The following is a 19,459-nucleotide window of genomic DNA, read 5'->3' on the forward strand; positions in this document are numbered from 1 at the left end:
GAACTCTCAAGCCTTCGAGAGTTCATAGATCAATCTTTGAAGGGTGTTATGAATGTGATAAACAAGAGGTTTGATTTGGACGAGTCAAAGGTAAGAATTTACATATAATTTTGTACTAAGACTAATTAAGACATATGAATAAAGTAGTCTCAAATATTCCCCAAAATTGTAGTTTGCTGGTAGTTCAACAAAAAATAATTACCAACATCAAGGAGAGAACAACCAGCAATTCCAGTTCAATGCTGGTGATCAACTGCATGGAAGCACAAGCAATACAGGTATCTACAAAATTCCTACATACATATCTACAAATTTCAAGACAGCATTATTTAATTATACTAATCATTTTTTTACTATGTGTTGCAGCTACAATTTCTCCAGAACATTTTCAACCACATGTTGACTTATATCCTGACTTCCAAGAAGCAGCTGAGGCATATAAAGCAGGTACAGAACCATTCCTTCATTACAATAAGGTTTTTATGCAAAATTTTAATAATTTACACCTTAACTACATATTCCTACATATATCTACAATTCTCATTCCCAATTATTCATTCAAGCTGAAGTTTCAGCAGAACATCTACAAGGAAATATTGAGGAAGAACCAGTAATTGATGAAGTAGCTGAGGCACAACAAGCAGGTAATATATTCTCTATAACTCCATAATACTGTTCATATCTACATAGATCTACACTTATCTACAGAAGGTGAAGTTCCACAGTCGCTAATTCACGGTGTGACTGTGACTGAAGTTGTTCCTGAAGGCATTGATAAAAAAGTTGTTCCTGAAGGCATTGAAAACAAAGGTTTGACATTGGATGACTTTGAGCTGCCAGAAAACTTATCACAGTTGGTCATGTATGGCGAGCCCATACGAGATGAATCAACCCCTGTTCATCCCGGTAGAACCAGGCAACCGGGAAAACATGCACGATCACCTTTCACATCTTTGTATAGTTCTGGAGGCAGCACATCTGTTGGACCTAAATTTTTTTATCTCAAGCACCCCTTCACAAGTGTCATAGGTGAAAATGTAGATCCTGAATTGACAGAAAGGTTCACCAACTGGTTATACATTCGTAGTGATAAAATATCTAGGAGGTATGAATGCTTCATTTTACACTGTCTGTTCACCATTTTTATACTTTAAAATTGTAATTCATTTTGTCAATTTTTTGTATTTGATCATCTTTTTTTGTTATTACAGGAGGAAATGTTACTTTTCCAAGAAGGATAACCAAATCAAGCCTTGGTTGGATTTTGGTTGTGAAAAGATTGATAAGAAGGACTGGTTTTATGACCTTGCTCACCCCGGACAAGTCATCAATAACACAGTAAGTATAAAGAACATAATCATTCACAATATCTGTTTTGTCTTCAGCTGTGTAGTGTAATTGTAGTTTATTTTTCAGCTATGATGTGTAATTGTAGTAATATTGTAGACAACATATATATGTTACTATATTTATGTCTCAGCTGTGAAATTTTGCTTTTTATGGACCTTATGTATCATATGTGATGATGATTGTATGTACAAACTGGAATTTTGGTACTTTTGACTGACTTGGAATCTCCGTGTACCACAACTGTAGTTACCTTGTAGTAATATTGTAGAGCTTGTGATTGTGCCTATTAATATTAACTGTAGGTTGAACTTGCTGATTATTGGGACCTTAAGTTAGGTGGTATGTTTCATTTGTTCCTCTGTATAGTGAATAAATGTAGACAGTGCATAAATATAGTTAATGTGTAGTTGTTTTGTAGTCTGATGGGTCAATTGTACATATAGTACTTGTTCACTATGGTTCATACAAACTACAATTAAATTACATTTTGTGAGGTACTTGGACTAACTGTTATATTTCTGTAGTTATAGTGTAGCTAATTTGCAGCAATCTGTTAGAGTTTTTAATAAATTCAAATTGTAGTTAATCTGTAGCTGTCTTGTAGACAAGTGTGGTTACACCGTACCTTATTGTATATGTTTATTCTATTTTGGCAGCACATTGATGTTATTATGTATTATCTGCGAAAAAGAGGCAAATATGGCCCCAACAATAATACTAGGTTCACAACCACGGATTGCTTGTTCAAGACAAAGATTGAAAGAATCTATGACAAGTTCATAAGTTCTCCACCGGAACAAAGGTATTCGGTTGTTAAACCCGAGGATGATGTTGGAGAATATATTCTTGGGTACAGAATTCTTGCTAATGTTGCCTGGGATCTTGTTGACTATGTGCTCATACCTGTGAACCTTGTAGAGAACTTCCATTGGTTGTTGCTAGTTTTTGACATAAAGGACAGACAACTTTATGTTTATGATTCCATGGTGAGAGCAAACCGTCATAAAACAGTTGAGACATTGGTTGACAAGTTTTCAATCATTATCCCTCTGTATTTGTCATGCACTGGTTTCTATGGTAAACGTAAAGACATTAACTTCAAGAGCACAAAGGCATACATCGAGAAACCAGTTACGGACCCTCTCGACATACAATGGATGGTTGCTGAGATTCCACAACAAAAGGAAGGCTCAGTGTAAAAAAATAATCTCCCTTTCTATATGTTTAATTTTTTTATTTTAATCATTTGTTATATAATGAAAAATTCTCATCTTATGCAGCGATTGTGGTGTATTTGTGGCTGCATTTGCGGAGTATGTTAGCCTTGGAGATTTGGCAATCCCAAAGGAAGATCTTTCTGATATTGACCAACACCGTAGACGCTATGGAGCTCTACTGTGGGACTATGCAACAAAGAAGCAAGAAGATGGGTCAATCAGTGAGAGTGAGGTTACTGGCAGGCTAGCAAGGAGGAAGGGTGCTCCGGCAAAAAACGAGAGGACTAGAGTGCAACGAAAGAAGAAATAGACTATTGTGTTCCTAGTTTGGTCTGTGAAATTTGGTAGTTGAATTGGAAAACAATGTAGGAAATATGTCATTTTGGTTTTCTACAACACTTTTTGTTGATTACATTATACTCGAGTACTCTGATTACATTTTTACAGCAACAACTTTGTCTTACAATTTGACTTTAATCTTCAAGTTATTTTTATAAATACCTTCAAGTGCCAAGTAATATCTGTATATAACTGTCATTTGTTACACAGCAGAAAGATAAAATAAATACAGGAATCATATAAATAATTTAGCCATCTTTTATCAACAAGGTTTATCAAAAAAATTCAATTTATCTACATTTAAACTACGTCAAACTACATTTTAACTACAACTCCTCTACATATGAATAACAGGACTACAGTTCTAACACAGTTAAACTACATATTCACTACAATCTGGATACAATTTACGTTGAATGCATTCTTTATTAATATCAGTTTTTTTGTATACAGTAAATATTAAAGTTTAACTATTCTATAAAAAAAAGACAACTTTAGATGCTTGACAGAATACATAAAAACATAAATAGTGCAGATACACAAATTGATGTTTATACTTCTTATTCATCTTCAAAAACTTAAACAATTACACAAGAAAATCCGATAATTTGAGCTCACTAACATTTATTTTGAATAACTATTCTAACTACATGATATTCATTTCTTTTTCGGCGCATTCTTGCAAGTTCTTTTGTTATGCCCTTCACCTCCACAATTGCCACATGACACCTTGTATTTCTTTGACTTTATTTCATCAAATGTTTTATATCTTTCCTTGTGAGGTCTCCCTGGCTGCCTTTTATCTCCCGCCGGTGGCTTTACTACCTCATCCAAAATATGTTGTGGCACATCCCATTTGCCTTCATCAGGAAGAGGATTTACTGGCATTTCATAGGTAAGCAGAAGGCTCTTCCTTGTGTAATACGGAGAGCAATAGTTTTCGTATGTTTCATTCCTATGCCTTAATGCTGCCAAAGCATGCGCACATGGAAGTTCATCAAGTTGGAATTGTCCACAGCTACATTTCTTGTTTTCTAGACACACAATGTACCGCTTCACACCATCTAACACAGTATGTATATGATCTGTTGAAGCCCTCACCTACAATTGAAGACCAAACAGAAATAATAATACATCAATCATTAAAATGGATTATCAACAATTTACCTACAAATCAGCAACAAATATATTACAGCTCATCTACAAACTATTATTACCGACAATTTGACTACAGTTTAACTACAATCTGGAAAAACTGCAGCTAGTACTTTTTTGATTCTACTGCACCAAAAAAAATATCTTACCCTTAGTTTCTGAGATAATGTACTGTTGTCTTCCAATTCTTTGTTGTATTTGTGACCAAGGTATGTGAAAGTACCCTTTGCCTTCGATAACTTTTCTTTTGTCCAACGTTCAAGAAGAGTCCTCATATACTCAAATAGATCAAATATTGGAAGCTCTCTTGCATCTTTTGTTACAGCATTCAACGACTCGGCAATGTTTGACGTCATAGTAAAAGTTCTATTCACCGTTGCATGTACTCTTGACCATCTATGATAGCCAATATCATATAGGTAAGACTTTACACGCAGGTCTACCTCTTCAATCTTCAACATCCTTTCATTAAATTCATCCATAGTGTATGACCGTGCTGTAGCAAAGTACAATTCATGTAATTGTAGATGTCCCTTCTTGAATTTTGACCTTATATTTGTCCATATATGCCACATGCAAGAGTAGTGTGCCAATCCCGGATAGACAACTGATGTTGCCTTCAGTATACTCTCATGCCTATCTGAAACAACACACATTGAAGGTCTTTCACCATATGCCTCCTTGAATTGCTCAAAGAACCACTTCCAAGACGCGTCGTTTTCAGAATCAACCACAGCATATGCCAAGGGAAAAATAGTACCTACATTTTTAAGACATAAAATATGATTAAATAACAACTACAATATATATTGAGAAATATAGACATGTTAACTACATTCTTTTATATAACTACAAAATAACTACAACATAACTACAATTTAACTGCATTTTAAAGACTGTCTACAAAATAAGTACAAAATTATTTCATTATTTACCTGTTGCATCCATGGTGCTTGCTGTTAGCATAATCCCCCTGTAAGCTGACTTTAAGAATGTTCCATCAACCACTACTACCGGCCTACAATGTTGCCAACCATTTATTGATGTACAAAGAGCAACAAATGCGTATAAGAAGCAATCATCTGCTGCCTTCTTCAATTTAACAACAGAACAAGGATAATTCTTCTCAAGAATATAAAAATATTTGGGTAATTTGTTGTAGGAGTCACACGGATTCCCTCTCAAAAACTGTAAAGCTTTTTCCTTTGCTCTCCATGCTTGCATGTAGCTTAGGTTCAGTCCATGTTCGGATAACATGTCAGTTTGTATGTCCTTTGGTGTGTAAACAGTCTTAGGATCACAATACTTTGGAACGACCATGCTACCAAGTACTGCTGCAGTACGTTTGCGTTGTATGAATGTTTCGTCCATTAGGCAGCATGTGTGTTGACGGCTGAAACTTCTTATCTTGAACATTGCCGAATCATTAATTGACGTTGCCTTGAAATGCCATTTACAGCTTTCAGCAACACATATAAGCCAGTAGCTACAAAAGAAATACAATATTTACACAAATTTATGAAAAAACTACAATTAACTACAAACTGACTACAATTTAACTACAATTTATAAAACCCACCTATCTTCAATCATACACTGATTTTGCTGATATATTATCCACAAATAACTGCATACCTTCTATGACTAGATCTTTTTACTCTGAACTGGAACTTGTGCATCACTGAATAATTCTTCATTGCAGCAGCTACTGTTTGCTTGTCCTGATAAACTTGTCCTTCTTCAATATATGTTTGCGTAGATTCAGTTATTATTTCACTTTGATATTCCTCTATAGCTGGTGAGGATGGAAATTCAAGTAAGTTTAGGGATCCAGACGAACCTGCAAACAATAAATTCATAAATGTAGTTTCTATGTAGATAATTTTGAAAGCAACATTGCTTTATCCTTTTCAGTACTATGTGAGCTTTGTAGTTTAATTGTAGGTAATTGTAGTAATATTGTAGATAACATAGTAACACCATAACTCTCTGCAATGTCGAATCAAACATACCTGCACTGGTGCTTTCATTGTTGATTGCCAATTCCATATTGAAATCTCTTACGCTTATACATAAAGGATACGAACCTAAGTTTTTATTCTCCTTTTTGGTTTCCATGTAAGCACGAACCCCCATATCATTCCTAATCTCCATTGGAGGACAATTCTCGTTCACAATGTATTTGATTTCTATAATTTTATCCGATGTATCAATCGATAATTGTTCTGCAATTGTAGAACTGAGAATTCCGTAGTTTGCATTATCATCTACCACAATGGCATCAACTTCAAAATCTCTAAATCTGCCATAGTTATCCCAATTACCATTCGATTTCAGCATTATTGGGATTTTTGACATGATTTCGTGTAGTTGATAGGAAAAAAGACGAAGAACAGATATAGTTTCTACAATTTGAGTACTGATATCGACGAAGAGCAATTTTGTACAATTTGAGACGAAGAACAGATATAGTCTCTCTTCAGTAATTGTACAATTTGATTGCGTTTTTTGTTGTAGCTGATATCAACAGAGATCTCTTTCTGTTGAGGAAGGAGAGAATTACGCAACTGGTGTCTTCATCAGGAAGAGAGATCTCCTTCAGTTTCAAAATTCGAATAAAATCCTTGACAGAATCACATCAGATTTGGTGCCTTCATTTTAGGGCTTTTTTAATGGCAAAATCTACCTATTTTTGGATTGGTATATAATTTGTAGTAAAAGTGTGGACTACATGGGTAAATAACAAATTATGAACATTTTTGGTAATAAGATTTGATATATGGTATAGATAGGTAAAAATCCCTTCTTCTATATAGTATTGGGCCAATTGAAATTCATTTCTTGGCCCATTTTAATAATAAATTCCAGCAGCCTAAAAGCTACATACAAGCTGGCCCATTTTTTTTTAACAAGAAGTTGACTCATTTCTTTTAAAATAGATAAAGTTGGTCCAACATTTATTTGCATAATTTTTTCCAACTATAAAGCTCGAAATAATAATAATAATAATATCAGATTTTTCTACTATTTTAATTAACTAGTTTCCCTTTAATTAATTTAAACGTTAGGCAAATAGTAGGTGCGCTTTAACTTCACGGACTCACTTGTGTAGCATGACGCTTAACTTTTAATAAGTTAATTCACCAAATTTCATGTCATATTCAATAGTTTTAATTAATTTATAAATCTTTTGTCATAATCACGGATTCGCTTGCGTAGCGTGGTAGTGATATTTAATAAATTTTCTAAAAAAAGAGGGTTAATGTTTCCTCCAACACAATTGCAGTAATTTTTCAAAAGTAAATGACGTGCTAACAATCGTCTGTCATGACTGCGGATTCGCTTGCGTAGCGCCGTTATGACTAAATAATAAATTTCGTTGATCACGCATTCGCTTGCGTAGTGTGGTTATGACATCTTATTATTCAAAAATATTCTTTAATTTTTTCTAATAATCAAGAGATAAAAGAGGATAGGTAAAACATGAAAATAATATAAATCACAGTTTGTCCAAAATTAATTCAAGCCAAGTTAAAGTCAATAAAGCGATCGTGCTAGAACCACGGGACTCGGGGAATGCCTAGACGCTCCCCATGATTCACCATGGTCAGAAATGGTGATGATGGCAAATGTTTTCCCTCGTCCGATGTCGAGCCTAGGCTCTGATACCAACTGTTACGCAACGCCTTCCTGATGATCTTTGGAAGGGCAACGTAAGGCTAAGCAACCGATGTCAGTGCGGTTGCTGTCCGCCAATGAGGTCCTCGCCGCACGCTAGACTAGATTGTCAGTGCCGTGCGGGAAAACCAATGTCGTGAGCAATTGCGGAAGCTGAGAGAGAATTGGGTTTTGAATGCTGATGATGATTTTATTGATGACTGAAAATGATGATTACAATGATGTGGTGTCGAGGGGGAGAGACACCAGAAAATGCTGATTGAAATGTTTGATTGTTTGGTCCCCCTTAATAATGCTTAAAAAAAATAAACCAACATTACAAGACTAGTCCTAATAAAGCTGTAGAAGCACACTGAAATGAAAATGATGAAAACTAGTCTATGATTACAATGAAAAGGACTTAGTTTTTGACTCTGAACAATAAAATAATCCCTATTCAAATTTTGTCACTTTAATTGAAAAAACTTTTTGACCCATACACATACTATTATTATTTGAAGGGCTAGAAAAGGGGTGTGACATTATGTACATATTTTTTACTATTAGAATTGATCTTTGACACCCATGCATCAATTATCACTTACAATACCTTTTTTTCTACTTTTTATTTTTCTCATTTTTTTAGCGATGCACACGTATTATAAAAATAAAAATGGATAATCAACATTGCCTGGAGAAGTAATAATTAAAAAGTCAGATCATCGAAATATAATGTCAAATACACTAATTACGCAAATATAAGGCAAGGGTCGTGCAAAATTTGGATTAGATTTGGTGGGGTGCGCCAGGCTTTGGTTGTAGTGCAACACCAAAACGACACACGAAGGTGTCCAGGTAGCAAGCTACCTTAATGAACCCTCCCCCTAAAAAAATTAAGTTAATATCGTGTGAGTCAATGACTCACATATCAGATATTAAACTGATAAGAACAGATACTACACTTGATCTTAGCCAAAAGGCCGAGAAAGGTATGCTTTAGCTCGTGCACGGCCGTCAGCATTTATATTAGTTCTCTCCTTTCTGGCTTTTGTTAGCTTTCGATGTGGGATTCTAGGCTGGAGAATTTTATGTAATGTGCTTTTTACTTGCCTGCAGGGAAAAAAGGAAACAACTAATTCTTCTCACCTTATGCAAAGCTTATAATTTCATGTTGATTTAATGGACAAGAGAAATTTCAGCCAGAAAGAAAAAAGTTATGCTCTGAAAGTCTGTTCTACCAACCATGGTAAATACTTACCCCAGATATTTATGCCAAGCTAAGTAATTTAAGTGTAACAGTAAAAAATAAAGTAAGAATACATATCATTTAAGTATGGCATGCAGCGACAGACCCGGAATTTTATATAAGTGGGTTCATTAAAAGATGGCGGTGGCTATTCATATAAGTAAAGTCGGGTAAAACACGTAGGGTTTGATCACTTTTTTTTTCTTAAATAATTTAAACAAACATACTTCATGTTTTATCAAAATTTAAGACCGAAACAATCAAAATTCACTTTGTAGATAGATTAAGTTTTGAAGTAGGTAAAATTGTAGAATAATATTTATTGATTTCAAGATAAAAATAAAGTGAAATAGAAAGTGAATTTCACTTTTAATTCTATACGTTTTACTGTTTCAAGTATAATTTAGCAATATACATAGTGTAATTTCTTAGCGAAGCGGGTTCAATTGAACCTGCTTGAAACAATGTGGGTCCGCCCCTGATAATATGTGATAAATGGTGTATGAACAATACCGGATGCTGATAAATTAGTGTATGCAATAAATTTTCTCGTACGTCAGAATGACAAATAATGAAGATGAACTAATGTTCTTATTGATTTTTCTTCTTTTCTTATTGTCCTAATTTATTTATGGATGAACTTTACATCTAGCTCTTTATGTTTCCATATCACTACTTTCATGGATAAAGAAAAGTAAAGATAAGAAGATTAAAAAGAGAAAAGCAAAGATTTTGTTAATTTTTCTGAAAATCATAATAGTTAACGTAAGGACTGAAAATGCGATATGCACTTTATGCAAGCGCATTAATTTGCGACAGTACTATTTTTATTGGTGTGACACTTTAGAAATTTGTTTTTAATTTTGACCCTATCTCTATTTTTTTATATATATGAGAAATTTATTTTTATATATAAGAGATTCATCTTTTACACATAAGAGATCTAAAAATATCATTCTTAATTGTAAATTATAAAAGGGCATGATATTCAAATAGTACTATTTTTAAAGTGCGATAGTTATTGGACAATATGGTAAGATCATTCAAATTTGATGTGTTCGATCTTTATGTTCGTACCAATGAATCAATCATACTTTCGAAATTATAAGTTCAAAATTTAATATTTTTTAAATAATTTTTCACTTATATATATATATATATATATATATATATTATGTCAAAAATATTGAGTTCGGTTGAACTCATTAACTCTATAATATATCCGCCACCGCTAAAATGTCTGATACCAGCTCTACTCCATTTTTTTTCATTCTTTGTCACGAAAATCATGAAATAAAAAAAAAAAGTAAAAAGAACAGATTTTCCATTTAATTAATCTTATTTCAAGTTCCTAATAGTACAAATATAGCTGACGATATCTTTTAGCCTTTTCATTATCTTGAGTGTACAAATCTATGTCAATTGCATTATGATTTGACACCATTATATTCATGAGCCCCACATCAAATTTGTAAGAATATACAGCTCACAATTGCATAAACAACAATTATTGAGGTCCTTTAGAATCAATTATTCTAACTTATAGGGAGATTAATTAATTATATTTTTTTTAAAAGAAATAAAGTAAGTTAACTAGGGAACAATGTCTCGAAATAATTTGTAAGTTTTGATTTTCTCAGCCATTAACTATAGAGCAAAATCTGTCAGAATAATAAACTACACGAGTAAGAAGAAAAAAAATGAGGAGAAAAAAACTGCTCAAACCGTATGTCAATAATTATTTCCGTTGAATTTATTTTCTATAGAATCACATAATCCTCTTTCTTTTGTCCTAATTTATTTATCGTAAGGTAATCGACTTTTTTTTTCTTTTTTTTTTTGCTAATATGTAAATCGACTTCAAAAAGAAGGTTGTGCATGCCACAGCTAGAAATTCAAGTTTTGTAAAAGATGCTTCGACATAAATTGAATATTCCGCGCAATCCTTAGAGGGTGTTTGACTAAGCTTATAAGCTGGTCAAACTGGCTTATAAGCACTTTTTAGCTTATCTACGCGTTTGGTAAAATTAAAAGTGCTTATAAGTCAAAAGCCATAAAGTTGGTCTCCCCCAACTTATCAAATTTAAGCTTATAAGCACTTTAGGTTTGACCAAAATATTTACTATTCTAACCCTAAAATAATTCTTTTTAAACAAAACTCTTCGTATACCCAGTTCTTCAGCTGCTTATTATTAATTTCAGCACTTTTATCCAAACACATAACTGCTTATTTTTTAAATCAGCTTCAGCACTTAAAAGTGCTTTTCAGCACCTAATGCTTATCAGCTGCTTAAATCAGCTAAGCCAAACGGGCTCTTAATTGAGTTTTCCTCCTTACTCTTTTTTTTTTTTTTTTAAAAAAAAATCTCCAATGTAATAGGGAAAAAACAGGAGAGATAAAATTCAAATCCCATTTAAGTATGAGAAACGAAATATTACAAACTGAATTAGGAATTTTGCCAACTTTTTCTTTCTAATCAATCGTTAAAACCAATCTCACCTTCCTACAAAAGAATAAAACAACCTATTTTTTCTGCAAACCATCACCTAAATTACCTAACCCCTTTAATAATTTGCTTTTTTTTTTTTGGTTAATTTTTTTTTTTGTTTTATTAAAGAGAAAAGGTTTCATATACTTTAAATCTTTCTAAAAGGTTATAGCATATCCTTTTCTCCAATTTTTATTTTCTTGATTGACAGCCTTTATATTTTATTAGATTTTGACAGAGCAGCTCTTTTATTTAAATATAGTATCTTTTATTACGTAATCTCAACTTTGATCATACCGATTAGAATAATGAAGACAGGCCTAGACTATAAGTTTATAAGTAAATAAATGACCATTGACCAATTTTTCATACGAAAATTTGGTCATACAAAATAAGTGGTTTACTATGAAATGACTGACCAAATTTAAATAGAATCCATAATACATAATCAGAGCTCGGATATTTAAGAACAAAAAACCTTTTAAGTAGGAAATATTTTTCTTTTAATGAATATTATAAACAACAACAATCCAGTATAATTTCATTTAGTGAGGCCTGGTGAGGGTAGTGTGTACGCAGACCTTACCCCGACCCTGGAATAGAGAGGTTATTTTAATTCAAATTCATGTCGCATAATATTCATTAAAAGTAATGGGTCTAATTTGAAAAACTTTTTAATGAGATTTTCTTTGTTATATTTTTCCTTGTTCATATTTTAATTACTCAACGACACAACACATGTCTATTCATCATGTGTACAGTTGGTCGATGATAATGTTTGGTCGTTAGGTTAGTCAAGTGTCTCGCTTTGTCTAGCCACTTCTTGTCTGGTAAGTTTGTTAAGCTACAAGAAAGGAAACACAAAAGATGATGTAATTTTTCAGTCTAAAACCCATAAAAATGCAACCTAGTGTACAAAGTATCTCGCGTTCACGTAAGATATAGAAAAGGATCGCACTTCAAAAAATGTGATCTAGATAGTCTATTCTAATATAAGTATTAGTGACTGTTTTCACAGCTTGAACACATGGCTTATAGGTAAAAAAACATAATTAAAATACAAGAACGATTAAAAATGAATGATATCAAGGCAAAAGCACTTTTGGCAAGAAATTGAGGTGTTTTACCAAGCTTTTGGAAGGAAAAAAACTGCTTTTGAGGAGAAGTAGAAGCAGTTTTGGAGAAGAAGAAAAAAGTAGCTTCTCTCCAAAAGCACTTTTCTGAGAAGCACTTTTGAGAAAAATACACTTAGAAGCAGTTTTCAAAAACTTGGTCAAACACTAATTACTGCTCAAAAGTGTTTTTCTAATTAATTAGCCAAACACAAATTACTTCTCACCAAAAACACTTTTTTTTAAAGTATTTTTGAGAAATGTATTTTTCAAAAAAGCTGATTTTAGAAGCTTGGCCAAACGGCCTATAAGTTAGAGAAGTAATGGAGAATGATTTTTTTGAAAATAACTTACAACACATCAAACGCACCTGAAATGATTATTAGATTAGATCGTCTATAAATAAAATATAGTAATATCACAGTATAGTGTACACATAACCAATTTCATCTGGAGTACATGAAGTTACTTAACTCATAAATGGAGAAATAATTGTACGAATGTACAATAAAAATCTAAAATTATATTATGATACATATAAAAGATGAGAAAGTCTATAGAGTTAGCGAAGATCTTCCAGAAGAGGAAGATCAACATAGCTTGTGTCCAGGAGACTAGATGGGTGGATTCGAAGGCTCGAGATGCTGATGGGTTTAAATTGTGGGTATCAGCATGCGAGATGAGTAAGAATGGGGTAAGTATCTTGGTTGGAAGGATCTTAGGGAGCTAGTGGTAAAAGTTAGGAGGGTGAACGACAGGCTGATGGATATTAAGCTGGTTGTGGGAGGATCTACTTTAAATGTGATTAGTTCTTACGCTCCTCAAGTGGGTTTGGATGAGGAGATTAAGATGTGCTTATGGGAAGAATTTGACGGGTAGGTACGTGGCATTCCGCTCACCGAGAAGTTACTCATAAGAGGGGACTTCAATGGTCACATTGGGGCGATATCTAGGGGTATGACGACGTGCATGGCGGCTTTGGCTTTGGAGTTAGGAACGGAGGAGGTACTTCGTTGTTAGACTGTGCTAAAGCCCTTGATTTGGTGATCGCCAACTTGTATTTTCCGAAAAGGGAGAAGCACTTGGCTACATTTCTGAGTTCGTTGGCCAAGACTCAAATTGATTATCCACTCCTCCAGAAGTGCGATAGGAGTCTGTGCATGGATTGCAAGGTTATACCAAGCGAGAACCTCACGAATCAGCATAGATTAATGATGATGGACTTAGTGATCGTGAGGAAGAGGTTCGTGTGTGGTCAACCCAGGATAATATGGGGTGCTTTGACTAGTGACAAAGCGCATGAGTTGGGGGGGAGTTGTTGGCTATGGGAGCATGGAGGAGGAGTGGGGACGCAAGCTGTATGTGGACCACGACAGCGGAGTGTATTAGAGTAGCTATGAGAGAAGTGTTAGGGGTCTCGAAAGGTTTCTCTAGCGGCCACAAAGGTGACTGGTGGTAGATGAGGAGGTACAAGAGAAAGTGGACACCAAGGAAATGGCGTACACTTATAGAGAGCATGGATGATGAGGCGAAGAGGATGAACATGGAAGGGTTTAAGAGGGCTAAGAAGGAGGCGTAGTTAGCAGTTATTGTGGCTAAGACTGCGGCATCTGTGCATTTGTATAAAGAGCTTAGGGCCAAAGGAGGGGACAAAAATCTATACAGGCAAGAGGCCGAGGGGGTTATGCGTAAGATGCACAGGGGTAGAGCTATCGGGCCAGATGAAATACTTGTGGGTGATATCCAAAGCTGCAATAATTATAGGGGGATTAAGCTGCCCATACTATGAATGTTTGAGAGAGGGTGGTTGAAGTGAGGGTGAGGAATAATGTGTCTATTTATGAGAACCAGTTCGGTTTTATGCCGGGGCGTTTGACTATGGAGGCCATTCACATTGTGAGGAGATTGGTAGAGCGGTATAGGGAGATGAAGAAGGACTTGCACATGGTATTCATTGACCTAGAGAAAGCATATGACAAAGTCCCGAGAGAGGTGCTCTAGCGATGCTTGGAGGCTAAAAGGGTCCCAGTAGCCTACAGTAGGGTGATTAAGGACATGTATGATGAAGCTAAGACTCGGGCTAGGGCAGCGGGAGAAGACTCAGAACACTATCCGGTTATGATGGGGTTGCACCAGAGATCAGCTCTTAGTCTATTCCTATTTTCCTTGGTGATGGATGCATTGACGAGACACATTCAAGCAAAGGTGTCATGGTGTATGTTATTTGTTGATAATATATTCTTAATTGACTAGATACGGGGTGATGTTAATGAGAGGCTGTTTGGAGGCAGACCCTAGAGTTTAAGGGTTTGAAGTTAAGCAGGACCAAGACGAAATCCTTAGAGTACAAGTTTAGCAACGGTACCCAGAAAGGGATATGGATGTGAGGCTTGATACGCAAGTCATCCCCAAGAGAGGTAGTTTCAAGTATCTTGGATCTATAAGACTAGGTAATGGAGAGATTGATGAAGATGTCACCCACTGTATCAAAGCAGGATGGATGAAGCAGAGGTTCGCTTCCGGTGTCTTCTGTGATAAGAATGTACCGCTGAGACTTAAAGGTAAGTTCTACAAGGTTGTAGTTAGACCGACTATGTTGTATGGAGCAGAGTGTTGGCCGGTCAAGAACTCTCATACCCAGAAGCTAAAAGTAGCTGAGATAAGGATGTTGAGGTGGATGTGTTGGAATACCCGGTTGGATAAGATTGGGAATGAAGTTATTCGGGAAAAGATGGGAGTGGCTCCTGTGGAGGATAAGATGCGAGAGGCGAGGTTGAGATGATTCTGGCATATTAAGAGGATAAGTATAGAATCCCCATTTAGAAGGTGCGATTGGTTAGCCTCGGTGGGTAGCAGGAGGGATAGAGGTAGGCCTAAGAAGTCTTGGGGAGAGGTTATTAGGCGGGACATGGCGCAACTGGAGCTGATCGAGGGCATGACCCTAGGGAGAAGGGTGTGGAGGTCAAAGATTAGGGTAGAAGGTTCGTAGGTAGTCGAGCATTTTTCTTTGTCTTACTCAGTTCACTAGCATTAGTGTTAGTATGATATATTTTATCCATAGATGGCTATTACTATATAGAGTTTGACTGCATTCTTGGATTCAATCTTATTTCATCTTGCTTTTATTCTTACTTGTTGTAATTATCTTTTCTTTTTCAATCGTTCTCTAGTCGAGGATCTATCGGAAACAGCATCTATACCCTTCCAGATGTAGGGGTAAGGCTACTTACATCTTACCCTCTCTAGACTTCACTTGTGGGAAATTACTAAGTCTTTTGTTGTTGTTATATAAAAGACTAGGTATATATGTATGTTAGAAAAATCCCTTATAAATGCTTAGCTATCATGAGTGTTTATCCTCTCCCAATTTCCAACGGATAGTTTAATGATAGAATTGTTACATTTATATGTTTTTTTTTCTTTTACCCTTTATCTAATATAATCTAGATTGTTTGTCAAATTTATAAGAAAAAGAAGAGTGCAAGGGGAATTTTTTTTATAAAAAGAGAGAAAAAGAAAAGGTCATGCCCTTCCTAAAGTAAAAAAAGTGCAGCATAGTGCAGAAAGTATTTCGCTTTCATTATATGTAGAATTAGCCTTTTGGATACGGGTTCGACTGAACCTAGTAATTTTATTCAAACTATATATTTGTCTTAAAAAATTATTGAATTATGGACAAATTATTAATTTAGAATCCAATAACTTAAAATAATTAGAATACTAAACCCATAAGTTTCAAATTTTGGCTCCGCCTCTAGCATTCACGCAAGATCAGGTTAAAGGTCGAACGCAAGAGGTGTGATGTAGGCAGTTTACCCTAATGCAAGCATTAGTGGCTGATTCCACGGTTCGAAGCCATGACATAAAAATTACACGAAAACAACTTTACCCTTGGGTACAAGGATCACCTTCTGTTTAAGCGAAAGACAGATGAAAATAGGAAAGTGAAGCTGAAAATGAGAGCTTATCAAAAAATGAATGAAATTACTGGTAGGGACCCTCTTCCGTATGCCTAATAACTTTAGTCCAAAACTTTCATTTTTGGCCCACTTTTTTGAAGACTCAAATTAATAAATTAAAAGTCTCACTTTCAAAGAAACTTCTGCATTCGGGAGTGGTCTTTTCTATCATTATAAAACAACAAAAACATAACATTGACACAAGTTTTTAAGTTACTAATAAGGAAGGAAACTAACTCTTGCTAATTTATACAGAATCTATGGGGAGATAAATGATTGCCTCGTTCTCCTTCATTTTTTCTTGAAAAATTGAATATACTACTTAATTAATTAGGACTATATAGTTGTAGATTTTGGTTTTTCACAATTGTTTCCTTCTCCCTTTCCTCTTGAGTTTTGTGTATACAAATGGCAGGCATGCTTCCTGGGGTTGAATGTGCTAGAAGAAGGAGGTTTCATCAAAGTAGTGGATGGTTAGATTCTTCTCATACCTTTGGCTTTTCATCCACAAGAAGGTCTTCTTTTTGTCTCTACACTAGTAGCCATGAATACCCTCTCAACTCAAGCTCTTCTAAGGTATATACTAATACTCCCTCCATTTTTGTTTTGTATATTAATTTTGCATAGGCAAATTTTCACCCGTCAGAAGGAACTTTGGAGCAATAGTAAAATTATCTTCGTGTGACCTATAGGTCACATATTCGAAACGCGGAAGCAACCATTAATGTTTGCATTAGGTTAGGCTGTCTACATCGCACCCATCACACCCTTTGGGGGTGCGGCCATTCCCTAGACCATGCGTGAACGCAATATTCCTTAACATCGGGCTGCCCTTTAAATTTTCATCTACCATTATTAGGATTTTTTTCTGGATGTAATGACATGATAATGATATAAGAGTGAAAAAAGGACGTTCTGTCATATGAAGCATCTCGCGTTCATGCAGGATTGGAGAAAAGTCCGTAATTAAAAGGTATGATGTAGATAGTCCACATATTAATATAAGAGTAGAATAAATTTAAATGAAGCGACACAGACAATTAGGATTCATAAATTCAAATTTACTAGTGATTGAAGCTTAATTGTTACTATAATAGGCACTAATTCTTGTGTTTTTTCTTTGCATAATTGAATTAACAGCAAAGGGGCGCAACAAGCCAAGCATACCAAGATGAGAAACTAGGTGAAGCTGCCAGAGAAGCCAGGCAAAGGTTGGATGAGAGGCTTAGTGCCCAATGGAAATCAAAAAATAAGAGGTGAAAAGCTCACTTCTCCTTTCTTGATATAGGCTCATGTTAACAAAGAGTTTTAAAGTTATATGAAGGTGTAAAAAGTGTTTATGCAATTAGATTATTTATGAGGCAATTACAAGTATATCTCTGTGATAAATATTAATGGCTAACATGGTAAAAATGTACTAACCTGCCATCACATATTAAACTACACGGCAACAAACCTCGTGAGTTCCTACAAGTGAGGTATGGGGAAGGTAAGATGTACGCAGTCTTACCTCTACCATAGAAAGACAGGGAGGTTGTTTCTGGTAGACCCTTGGCTTAAGAAAGGATGAAAAAGAAGTAACGGAACGACAAGTAGGAGGAATAACAAGATAAAAAGAAGATCGAAACCAAAATAACAGATTAATTACACTAATAATTTAAAATAAATTTCTGTCAGTATATATACCTTAAATCTTTTAGGAAAACTATATTAGTTCTAACTTGCAATTCCAACCATATGTTTGACACTTTATTCTCATCTCACTGATTGTGTTTTTCTTTCTGTGTTATTAAATTCAGGAGTGTCAATAATGGACAACAAAACCAAAGGCATGGAATGGTGGAGAATAGGCCAAAGTTGGGTGTGGATAAATTGCAACAAGAAGTGTTTTCTGGACTAAAGAAGAGTGGATCAAAGAAGTTCAATTGGGCAAAGATGATTTGGAAATCTTCAGAACAAGATGAATGTGCTATTTGCTTGGACCAATTTAAGATTGGTGATAACCTAATGCAATTGCAATGTGCCCACAAATTCCATTCTAAGTGTTTGGTGCCATGGCTAGAGTCTAATGCACATTGTCCATGTTGTAGAATGGCAATTTTGACTAGTACTACTCCATAATTTGGAGAAATGAGAAATTGCATCTGTCTCTTTCACCTTGTATATGTGCCCAAGAAATGTACAAATAGACAATAGGTTTCTTGTAATTAAGCCTATAGACTATTTGGTTTTTCAAGAAATCATGTATGTGGGAAAAAATTATTACAACAACATACTCATTATGGTCTCACAAGGTCTTGACAGGACACTATACACACAAGTTTACTCCTATCTTGTAAAGGTAATGAGATTGTTTCCGTATAAAAAATTGTGAGTTGTGATTAAAATTCTCAACCATGAGTACCATCCCTACTAAGTAATTTCTTCAAATAAAGGAAAACTAGTTCATTTGCCAAAAATATAGAGAGAAAAAAATCAAGGAAGTTGCCAAGGCCACACATCACTTTAGTTCATAAATTCACAAGCAACTACCAACACAAACTTTTTAGTCAGCCTTCCCCCTATCCTCCACTGGAATGTAATAGTTGGCGGCAGTGACAAAGCCAGAATTTCCACTAAGAGATTCAAAAATAAAGTAAACATTTAAACATGCGGAGAAGCCAAGAAAATTCAAATCCCATATGTATACATACATAAATATTTTGTATATCTTATATAAACGATATAATTTTCTGACGAAGAGAGTTCAAATAGACTTTGGCGCTCCCTAGCTCCGCCACGCGTTGGTGCCTTGGTGGATTGGGATTTGGGAGAGCCACGGGTGAGGGGTGGGAGGGTGGGGTTATGTTTGTTTAGTTCTCCCTTTTTTAGTGATGATGTTTGCTCAATTTGTATGTATCTCAATTATTTCATTAAATATCTATTATCTCGTTAC

The 19,459-nt window shown here is 34.9% G+C and overlaps 3 protein-coding genes and 1 non-coding gene across 4 annotated transcripts; 2 read left to right on the forward strand and 2 right to left on the reverse strand.

The window, feature by feature from the left end:
- Positions 1-2,877, forward strand: LOC138880758 (uncharacterized). Its single transcript, XM_070160931.1, has 8 exons — positions 1-90; positions 173-278; positions 367-447; positions 564-644; positions 691-1,105; positions 1,212-1,338; positions 2,007-2,545; positions 2,631-2,877. The coding sequence occupies exons 1-8, from the start codon at positions 49-51 to the stop codon at positions 2,875-2,877; spliced, it is 1,638 nt and encodes a 545-aa protein (XP_070017032.1). The 5' UTR covers positions 1-48.
- Positions 2,878-3,563: 686 nt separating this feature from the next.
- Positions 3,564-6,419, reverse strand: LOC138880759 (uncharacterized). The gene is made up of 5 exons (XM_070160932.1): positions 6,074-6,419; positions 5,697-5,901; positions 4,997-5,547; positions 4,211-4,821; positions 3,564-4,007 (listed from the first exon to the last, which is right to left on the reverse strand). Exons 1-5 carry the CDS (start codon positions 6,417-6,419, stop codon positions 3,564-3,566), a joined length of 2,157 nt encoding a protein of 718 aa, XP_070017033.1.
- Positions 6,420-8,513: 2,094 nt separating this feature from the next.
- LOC138882518 (U2 spliceosomal RNA) lies at positions 8,514-8,711 on the reverse strand. Its single transcript, XR_011404114.1, has one exon. It is a non-coding gene; the product is annotated as a U2 spliceosomal RNA (small nuclear RNA).
- A 7,955-nt stretch (positions 8,712-16,666) lies between these two features.
- On the forward strand, positions 16,667-18,811 carry LOC104219605 (probable E3 ubiquitin-protein ligase RHY1A). Its single transcript, XM_009770302.2, has 3 exons — positions 16,667-17,100; positions 17,665-17,780; positions 18,324-18,811. The coding sequence occupies exons 1-3, from the start codon at positions 16,933-16,935 to the stop codon at positions 18,643-18,645; spliced, it is 606 nt and encodes a 201-aa protein (XP_009768604.1). The 5' UTR covers positions 16,667-16,932; the 3' UTR covers positions 18,646-18,811.
- The last annotated feature ends 648 nt before the right edge of the window (positions 18,812-19,459 follow it).

This window comes from Nicotiana sylvestris, chromosome 11 (assembly GCF_000393655.2).
Source record: "Nicotiana sylvestris chromosome 11, ASM39365v2, whole genome shotgun sequence".
NCBI lineage: Eukaryota > Viridiplantae > Streptophyta > Magnoliopsida > Solanales > Solanaceae > Nicotiana > Nicotiana sylvestris.

Coding starts and splice junctions, on each gene's coding strand:
- LOC138880758 (XM_070160931.1), top strand. CDS start 49: ATGAATGTGATAAACAAGAGGTTTGATTTGGACGAGTCAAAG. Junction 1,106..1,211: donor AGTGATAAAATATCTAGGAG/GTATGAATGCTT, acceptor TTGTTATTACAG/GAGGAAATGTTACTTTTCCA. Junction 1,339..2,006: donor GACAAGTCATCAATAACACA/GTAAGTATAAAG, acceptor CTATTTTGGCAG/CACATTGATGTTATTATGTA.
- LOC138880759 (XM_070160932.1), bottom strand. CDS start 6,419: ATGTCAAAAATCCCAATAATGCTGAAATCGAATGGTAATTGGGATAAC. Junction 4,822..4,996: donor AAGCACCATGGATGCAACAG/GTAAATAATGAA, acceptor TTAAAAATGTAG/GTACTATTTTTCCCTTGGCA. Junction 4,008..4,210: donor CATTATCTCAGAAACTAAGG/GTAAGATATTTT, acceptor CTTCAATTGTAG/GTGAGGGCTTCAACAGATCA.
- LOC104219605 (XM_009770302.2), top strand. CDS start 16,933: ATGGCAGGCATGCTTCCTGGGGTTGAATGTGCTAGAAGAAGGAGGTTT. Junction 17,101..17,664: donor TCAACTCAAGCTCTTCTAAG/GTATATACTAAT, acceptor TTGAATTAACAG/CAAAGGGGCGCAACAAGCCA. Junction 17,781..18,323: donor TGGAAATCAAAAAATAAGAG/GTGAAAAGCTCA, acceptor TATTAAATTCAG/GAGTGTCAATAATGGACAAC.